This window comes from Hippoglossus stenolepis, chromosome 2, assembly GCF_022539355.2.
Source record: "Hippoglossus stenolepis isolate QCI-W04-F060 chromosome 2, HSTE1.2, whole genome shotgun sequence".
Taxonomy (NCBI): Eukaryota; Metazoa; Chordata; class Actinopteri; order Pleuronectiformes; family Pleuronectidae; genus Hippoglossus; species Hippoglossus stenolepis.
Genome location: NC_061484.1, coordinates 21,462,751 through 21,472,436, shown reverse-complemented (window position 1 = coordinate 21,472,436; position 9,686 = coordinate 21,462,751). Strand labels below are relative to the sequence as shown.

General features: G+C 43.2%; 1 protein-coding gene across 1 annotated transcript; it reads right to left on the bottom strand.

Moving 5' to 3' along the window:
• Positions 1 to 2,518: 2,518 nt before the first annotated feature.
• On the bottom strand, positions 2,519 to 9,124 carry LOC118123003 (nephronectin). The gene is made up of 7 exons (XM_035180048.1): positions 8,929 to 9,124; positions 7,417 to 7,541; positions 6,319 to 6,411; positions 6,074 to 6,196; positions 5,418 to 5,537; positions 4,049 to 4,183; positions 2,519 to 3,395 (listed from the first exon to the last, which is right to left on the bottom strand). Exons 1-7 carry the CDS (start codon positions 8,991 to 8,993, stop codon positions 3,187 to 3,189), a joined length of 870 nt encoding a protein of 289 aa, XP_035035939.1. The 5' UTR covers positions 8,994 to 9,124; the 3' UTR covers positions 2,519 to 3,186.
• Between the last annotated feature and the right edge of the window lie 562 nt (positions 9,125 to 9,686).

Sequence of the window (9,686 nt, the reverse complement as noted above, 5' to 3'; positions counted from 1 at the left end):
GTCTCAGGGATATTTCCACATCAGGTTGTTTTCCTTCGGCCTTTCACACACACACACACGCACACGCACACACACGCACGCACACACACGCACACACACGCACACACACACACACACACACACACACACAGGCGTGTTTCCATGACTTCAGAAGACATAACATGACCTTAACAACCTAAACCTTACCTGAAACTAACCTTAACTTAACCTTACCTAACCATATCTCAACATTAAAACATAAAAACATGTCTTCACCTTAAAATTTAATGATTAACATTATTGGGACGTGTTTTTTGTCCCCATAAGAAAGACATGACCCCATAATGTGACTGTATGAACAGATTTAGGTCCCCACAATATGAGTAATACCTGGAACACACACACACACACACACACACACATACATACACACATCAGGATTTTTATCAGGACTACATTAGTATGAACGAGAATTACAAGAACAACGCGGGTGCACATGGAGCTTTTTCCCTCCTGGGGTCACACAGGAGAGGGTGACTCATATGTATTACTCCACATAATGTGATTTAAAAGTGACTGAGAGGACACTGCTGCCTTCAAGATAACAGGAAGCTTGAATTATCTCCCTGGTTGTTGCTGTGGTGAGAAACGGAAACAAATGCGCCTCGTTTATTTCCTTTATTTTGCTTTTATTTTGGGCCGAGATTCACAAATACAGGGGATGATTTGGCAACAGAGCCAATAAGCTCGGTTTTATTCAGTTCGGCTCATTTTAGCCACATTCAGTCGTGTGTAAAAGGAATCTGAGGAGGTTGCTGGAGGCAGCGAGCCGTCACACTCTCTACGCCGCTGCAGGTTTTGTAGGCAAAGGACAAGCGAGGGAAAATGGCTTCCTAACAAGATTTATAATTTTACACAGAGGGTTCAAACTTTGCCCCCCCCGAGTGGGAGTGGTCAGCATTTATAATTTCAATTCATTCATTGAAACACTGCACTGTTTTCTTCCTTATAGGAGCATAACAAGAGAATTTGCTGTGGAAAAGACGTCTCTGAGGGAGCACGGGGAGAAAAGACTGGCTTATTTCAAGCTAAAGTGAAAAGGACAGTATGGGCAGGACAGGGGTTTTAGTGGTTTTTACAGTTCAGCGGTGGCGTTTTGAAAGCGCGCTCTTTCAGCAACGTGGGTGGCACGGTTGTTCCTTGCATCTCTGCTATTGTATTGTCATTGGCTCTATGCACTTGTCAGCATCATTGCTCACTTTCTCAGGATAAATGTTGATTTTGCTTTATGCGGGGAGAGCCGAGGCAGCAGCGCTTTGATTCGTGAAATTGCCATGGCCTCGGTGTGAGAGCTCGTGTCACTGCAGACGTCCAAATTCCTCTGACATGTTTACTGTTTTCTTTTATTTTGCAGGGGCTATTCTGCGCCAGCGCCACCGCTCCTGTTGCAGCGCCTCCATGTGAAATCCTGTGTGTCGTGTAAACAGAGTACCAGAAAATAACAAGCACAAGAAAAGGGAAAATTTTCACCCCGGCGTCGTCTTCTTTTTTTTCCTCCCTCGCTCCCTTCAGTGTGCCCACCACTTGTTGTCCTTTATTTGTAGCCTAAGTGCTTTGGCATTAAATCTTATTATTTTTTGGTAAATAAACCAGTTTCTGGTCGGAATTACACACAACTTGGTGTGAGGTCCTTTTCAGAAAGGGGCCTGGATCCTTTTATCCAAAATGTTTTCTATTTCTGCTTTTGTAAGACACTTTTGACTGCTTTGAAAGGGAGAAACCAGGTTTTTCTTGCATTTCTGGGGGTGAGGTTGGGGATTTTTCTCAGCATTGTGGTGAGATTTATTCGAAGAGGCTGCATTTTTGTCTGATTTCCCTCTTTGTTCTCTGTAAGTAGTTCCAGGTCCCCCCTAATGTGCGCTGGGCTCGGTGATTTTGCACATGGGCGTGTATGTGTGTGCGCGAGCGGGGAGCACATGTGTGAGTGTGCGTGCGCGAGGGTGAGGCGGGGACTTGGTGTGACACCTGCTGTTGGGATGAATAGGGTCAGTGGCAGGGCCCTTCAGCAGGCAGCAGCTGCTTGTTCTCACTGCAAAGCTCGACTCTCACGGCGCTCTAAAGCCTGCACGACGACAACTGAGGCCCTGACTCGGCGACACATAGTGCCCCCTTCCACCAGCTCCTATCATTACAGTTATTATCTTCAAGTATTGCAATTCCGCCTCTCCCGGGGTCACGATCCTAAGCGTTCGGAAGGAAATGTGAAATTGACCTGAGGAAAAACATCAAAAACAAACTTCAATTTCCAGGCTTGCCCTCTCTGAACACAGGAAGAGGTTTCCAGACAGCTGCTGACAGACAAAGATACTTGGTATTTGGTTGGTCTGACCTGTCTGCGCTCTCTCGCTGTGTGGTAGTGACTTAGTGGGTCTGAAAACATTCCCTGTGGCACAACAGAGGAAGAGGGCAGAGGATAAACAGCGAGGTATGAAAACATCAGTCTGTGTGTTAGCAGCGTTTAACACATGCCTGCAAAAACTTTTCATCCATCTTTTTTTATTTATTCTATTGGTCAATTCTTTATCTACAAATGACAGTAAATATCCTTTTATAACATTTAGTTTCACCCAAATTCCTAAGTTTAGAGACATTGTTCCTTATCTAGCCACCAGAGGTCAGCCTTTTATTAACAAATTCTAATGCGCTGCGTTTTAACCCTGAAGAAAACTCACACTTTCTGGAATATTAAATAAATTACTAATGATGCGCGTGCAGTGTTTGCATCTTCTGCACGGCCGGTTGTTGTCGGCTACAAAGTTTGTCCCACCTGCAATAACAGGGTTGAAGTTTCTGTGACACAGGTGATGCCAGTGTAAAAACCCCTCTGTCATCACAGTGCATTTCGGTTTGAGGCTCACAAGCAAAGTACAGAGTACGTCCCTGTTGCCGTGCATTTGTTAAATGATGGGTTTCGTCAACAGGAGACAAACAGGCAACAAAACTTAGCCTTAGCTGAATAGGGACAGAAATAACAGGTTTACAGGCCAAAATATTCCCAGTTGTCTAAAAGCATTTTCAACATTACTTGACAAAAAAGATAGCCAGTATGTTCTGAAATTCCTCGACGTTGCGTAAAATGGTTTTCAATGATTCTCTTGAGTTTAATGTCCCTTTTGTTTGAGCCATGTAAGGGTTCGAGCGGTGGCTCTAAGATGAAGGTTGTCTTGTCTTCGTCCTTCTGGAGAGTTTGTAGTTGAAGTACATGAGAGCCTTGGACTGCGGGGCTCTCCTGGGCCAGCAGGTGCGTCCGCTGCCAAAGTAGTCCCCCAAACACTGACAGGTGTAGGAACCATCTGTGTTGACACACTGAGCGTGGCGGCTGCACCGGTGAGACCCGGTTAAACATTCGTCCTTATCTGTGCAGGGGAATAGAGGGAGATAAGAAATGTGAATAGGTGACTAATGCTTGTGAGATATTTAATCATCTCGTTTTTTGTTTTTTCGCAGCATGAATTTAAGCCAAAGCTGCTTCATAGTTAAGTCACATTAGATCAGTGTGTTGAAGGGAAAAGGTTTTTTTTCACAACCGTCTGTTTCAAACCTGCTAGAGAGATAATGTTGCAATGCTCATCACATGGATGAAAACAGAAAACAGCTCGTGTGTGAGCCCACAGCTGAGTGGGTGAGCTGCGAGTGCTCATCAAATAAACATGGTTTGTGGATCCTCCGCTGCCAAAGCACATCTTCACTTGATCCCCCTCTCTGCCAATTAACGCAGATGAGGAGAACATGTGGAGCCGTGCTCTGATCCATTCAGTCATTCACAAGGGCTGACATGGAACCGGTCTGAATGTGGCTTCAAAAATATCTTGCTCATGGGCGTCCCTGTGAGCGAGTCCGGGGTGGATAACACATCATCTTAACATGCGTGGTCGGAGAGCTTCCCCTCAAATGTTTATTTACACAAATTATGTCAAAATGAAAAACATAAATCTTATATTCAAGCACATCCTCACATAGTGTAGAGGAGAAACCATCTGCAACAACAAACAGAGAGGGATACTTTTACCTCGACATTGCAACGAGCCCTTGAGCGTCCCCATCACAAAACCGTCTCGGCACACACACGTGTAGCTGCCAAACGTGTTCCTGCATCTCTGCCGCGGTGGACACGCGTCAGTCTCCCGCTGACACTCGTCCACATCTGCAACAAAACACAAACACGTGTCCGACCCCAGAAACATGTTTGTTTCATTTCATTGTGAAGAGGAAGAGTACAAACTGTTTGTCCTTCTTTCACACACATAAGGACTTTGAATTGACTCTCAATCATTGTGAACAGCTTAACCAAGATATTATCTCCAACCTTAACCATGACTAGTTCATTCATGTCTTAGAGAGGGTCCAACCACAGCTCACATCTTACCCTTAACCTTAACCCGGACCTCAGAAATTACATTTTTCCCCATTATGACAGGGCTTTGGTCGCCATGAGGTCTACTGGTCCTGACAAGGTTGCTGTTTATGCTCGAAAAGGTCCTACGAATGCACACACACACACACACACACACACACACACACACACACACACACACACACACACACACACACACACACACACACACACACACACACACACACACACACACACACACACCTAACCTCTCAAGGACAAGGTGCCCAAATGTTTCTTGTCTCTGCTCAAAACAATAATTACCTTCAAAAAGACTCGAGGGGCACAAATTAGTACTTTGACCTTGCAACCACCTCTTTGTACTGAAGCTTTGAACGACGCACTGCTGTTCAGAAACGGGGAGTGACCCAAATGCACAAATGTTTTACTCGAGGTGTTATGTCCCTCGAGACTTATACACTGTACATTTCTTAGTAAGGAACAGATACAGCTCTTGAAATAATCTCACACCAGTTTTCTGAAATCTGGGCATCTCTTTTTCGAGACGAAGACAAAAGCGCAGATTACTCGTTGCTGTGGAGGGTGAACATTTCCCACCGTGAGCGTCCCCACAGTGTGAGAAAGTCTCCTTTAACAGCCGTGAGAGAGGCTGAGGAAGGATCCCTTCATTACAGGACAGGAGGCGCCGGCTGCTGCCGAGGTATCGAGAGGGACATAAAGGAGAGAGTACAGGGTCCCTTTGTTTTTACATCAGGTAATTAAAGGCTTTTTCTTTGTAGGTGGACAGTCCCACCTACCATCTGCCATCGGAGAGTCAGCTGCAGGTAGATGACGTGTGCACGCAAATAAAGATATCTAGAAAACATATCCCAAAAGAGGTGGTGGGAATACAACTGGAAGAATCTGCTTCTAAGGCTAAGAAACGTGAGAACATATCTAAACATGTGAGGCGTCTATCTACAGTAGCTGTGAGTGGTTCACCGTGCTAATGAGCTGAGGGGGTGTTTCTGAAGAGGCTCTATACCTTCACAGGTCTTGTTGTCAGCGGCCAGGTGGAGGCCGGGGGGACACAGGCAGCGCAGCGCTCCCCCTCTCTCCATCTGGAAACCAAACTGGCAGCGCGGAGAGGAACATGCGGCCGCTCCTGGAAGACAAACAGGGAAACACTGGCTGAGGATCCAACCGAGAAACGGGCCACTGGATCTCACACACACACACACACACACAACACACATGTACACAAACACACACACACACACACACAACACACACACACACACAAACACACGAGTACAGGCTCCGCAGCACTGGGAGCGGTAATGAAGCCGTGAACAAAAATGGTGACCAAAAATCTGTATCTTACATAAATCACACATTTACATTGCTGCACTTGAAATACCACATCACCACAAAGCTATGTTATGATATCACATTCTATAATATAAACTGTGAATATCTAAACATTTACGTGAGCTAAGCAAGGTGTGTAAACTCGGTGCCAAGTCCTCGGATACTTTAATCTCCAATTATGGTATAAAGATGGCAGATGGGCTTTCGTGGAGAAAATGATGCACAACGTCAGAAAAATCATCCGTCAGCACAGAGATGTCCTTCATGTGGGTTTTTTTAAATAGCGGCCTGTTAGTTTTAAATGTTCTGTTTAAAGAGGAAATGACTCACTGGTGCAGGTGTATCCATCTGCGCCGAGCGTGAATCCAGGTTCGCAGTAACAGCGATAGCTACCGTGTGTGTTCATGCAGCGCTGGGAACACGGCCTCTCCAGCAAACCGCATTCGTTCACATCTGGAGTCAATAGGAAACATTCTTCAAGCAGCGTATAGAAGTCCTCGCGCTAAATGATGCAGAGCAACACAGGTAATGGTGGAGAAATTAAAACCATAGGTCCGATAATGGTTATACTCTACCTTCATCACACAGGGGGCCTTCGTAGCCTCTGGAGCACAAACACTTCTCTGGTCCCACGCATTTTCCATGTATGCACGACGTCTCACACACAGCTGTGGACGACAACGGACAAATATAAAAACCAAAATCTATTGTTAATAGATGTAAAAATTAAAGCGCCATATATGTTTTTGTTTATATAGTAACTGTGTTGGCAAACAGTTGCCTATTTAAATGCTGATGAATGGAGGGTGCTCCACTTGTAGAAAATGAAGCTAAAATATCCTGGTGTGTCGCCATCTTGCACTTTTGACGTCATTAAACAAGCATTAAATAATTTATTAAAAACAAACTTACAGGAAAAACAAACATATACATATCATCGCTGTGATAAGCACCAACTAAAATAACAGCAAAAATGATTTCAGATGTATTTTTACTTTGTTCCATGTCTCATCTACTAACATAGAGGTGGCGGGGATTATGACCTATACTGTAGCCAGCCACTAGGAGGCGATCATGATAATCAGGCTTTACTTTTGGGGAACTGTTCTGTTGTCCATCCTATTCTGTAAAAAAACTAAAAAAGCTTAAATATGTTAAAACACTCTATGGAGCTTCGGGGGGGGGGGGCAGCTGACATCGTTCTCATTACATTTAGTAATTTGATGCATTGGCAATATAACAAAATTGTAGATGTAAAAAATTAAGTATTGCATTTAAAAATCTACTTGGCAAAGAAACAGCCAAATTGACTTGGGACTTGAATTCTTTTAGTGTGTCACATTACACTGTATATACATTATTAGTTATGTAAATGTAACATGCAGTTTTTAATGTAGTTGTTTGGCGTAGAAGTAAAAAGACCCTGAAACTATACTTAAGTGTAGTTTTTAGGTACATTTACTTAGTTTTCTCCACTGATACTGATAAAGAGGAAAAGGTGCATTGACATGAGGGTAAAAAAACTTATATGAAGGAAGTTGCCAAGAAAAAAAAAACCCTATGTTCTTTACATTTATTTCCTTGTCTGTTGTTTTGCTGAGATGCTGCACTGATAACCTGTGAACTCCGGGTCTGTGTCAGTGTAGCTGTCACTAAACGGCAGAGCGACTTACGCTGACAAATGCCGTTAACATTCCTCCATCCCACACAACAGGAAGTAGTTTGACCATAGCTGCAGTGTCCCGGCCGTGCGCGACCCCCGCTGTGCTCCAGCACATCCTCCACTGACCTGTGGAGACTGGGACAGAAGGTTATCAGATCATTAAGCATCGTCTCGCCTTCAGGGCTTCACATTCCCAACAAAGACTAGATATCTCATTCCGAATCATCTGAAGACACATTTTGGCCTTTACAGTTTTTCCTGGAAACAGTTGTGTAAGTCTGAAAAAGGAACAGCGATTGCAAATCACAAAAAGATGATAAATCAAACACAAATTGTAAAATGGATCAATATGGTGGATGCACACATACTGTAAGATACCTGTCAGATTACTTACACTGACCTCATTAGTGGGGCTTTATTGAAGGCACAATATATTGTGCATACATTTTACACTCACTGTGCAAAATAACACAAAAACATGATAGTTCACTTGAAATTGTTTGTAATTGTTTCTAGAAATGTAGGTACAATTTAAAAATGTTACCATCTTTTATGATTTCTATATTTCTTTTTTTGGCATTTCTGCTGTATTCCACAGAGGCAGTCGACAGTAAAAGGTTGACCTCATTTAGGACATTTGTACTTATATCCAGACTATTGAAATATTGAACTTGTTCCCTCATTGAAATCTTCAAATCGTCTTCAAAAACCTTTTTGGGCATTTTCACCTTTATTGACACCCGTGAAATGGGGAGAGAGAATGGGGGAAGACACGCAGCAAAAGGACGGGTGGCCATTGAACCTTGGACCGCTGCAGGAGGATTCATGTGGGGCGCTTGCACATTTACTCATTCTAACTTTTCTCCCTGCTTAAAGTCCAACTACTTCTTGTGTTGCCATTTCAACTGCAATCTCAACTATTTGTGTTTTGACTTCCGCTTCTGCTACAATTTCACCTGCTTCAAAAGTTTAAAGTGCATTTAGAATACAGGACAAGATGTTGAATAGATAAAGTTTTCAAATTTTCTTCAGAGAATTTGTTTATTCCAGTCTTTCACATCTTTGGTTACACATATTCTAATCACGTATAACAGGATGTTGGCAGTTCCGTACACTGGAAACCACTGTTATGAAACACCTTCCTCATTCCCTTATTGAATTTCTCAGAAAACAGAAAGAAATTCTGAGCAGTCATAACTCCTGCATCATTAAAATCTGCTGTCATAAACAAAAGTGCAATAAACTACATGGCATTCAAAAGCACTGAACAAGCTTCACTCATAGCTGCTGTTAAATCTCCTCACACCCACACGGCAATAAGAGCCTATTAAATGATTAGACCCAGGCCAAGTAGGTTTATTTCACATGCTCGCACCGAGCGTGTGTCCGAGAGAGAAATCCACAAACCGACATCATCCTCATGCAATATCTTTATCTCAGGAAAACGAAAGGAGTCCATATTGTTTTAATAACTCTAAAAACATCACAAGTTAAAAGTAAAAAAATGGATTTTCTTTCTTACCTTGCCACAGAGATGCTGATGAAATGCACCATCACCACAAAGACCCGCCGGCTTATTTCAACCATCTTCTTCCACCACGTTTTAACCTTTTAAGAACATATTCGCTTGCTCTTTGCTCCGACACCTTTGCTCTGTCACAGAGGCGCTCGTTTTGTGGTGTGTGTGTGTGTGTGTTTAAAAGGTCATTTTGGACGTGTTTGTGTCGGTGTGAGTGTTTGAGGTGTGTGTGTGTGTGGGGGAGGTCACATGGTGTAATTGTAAGGTGCTGAGAGAAGGAGGTGTGACAGCTCACCTGTGTGCAAAACAGAGAGGGACAAAGGGGGTACAAAATGAGAAGGACTTCAGAGGAATATTTGTTGGAGAATGCAAAGAAAACACCAGTTAAATAACTGGGTGGTGAAACAATGGTCCGCTCAAGGTCCACTTACTCCCTTCTACATCACATGTGATTCATTCTTCAATCATTTTCTGTTGTTGTTTATATCTGCGTAAATGTTGAGCTTTAACCAAGAAACTGTAGTTGACAATAAAGGTCTACCTCTTCACTTTTCTACCATGTGACATTGTTTTCACCAGCCCGACTGTGTAGCTTAAACGAAGGTCCTTTTGTCAACTGCAAGAATGTCAAGCTCAACTTTTGAAGGAGCAGTTCAACATTTTAAGAATGAAGTCATGAACACTTGTCATAATTAATCCATTTGTTGCAACGGATGGAAATATTTGTAAAGTGCTCCCTGGATTAGCCACGCAGCACCCTA

Bases quoted from the DNA above. Each gene is read 5' to 3' on its own strand.
- LOC118123003 (XM_035180048.1), bottom strand. From the start codon at position 8,993: ATGGTTGAAATAAGCCGGCGGGTCTTTGTGGTGATGGTGCATTTCATC. The intron at 6,197-6,318 runs GTAGAGTATAAC...TATTGACTCCAG, and splicing joins AGGCCCCCTGTGTGATGAAG to ATGTGAACGAATGCGGTTTG. The intron at 5,538-6,073 runs GTGAGTCATTTC...TTTGTCTTCCAG, and splicing joins AGATGGATACACCTGCACCA to GAGCGGCCGCATGTTCCTCT.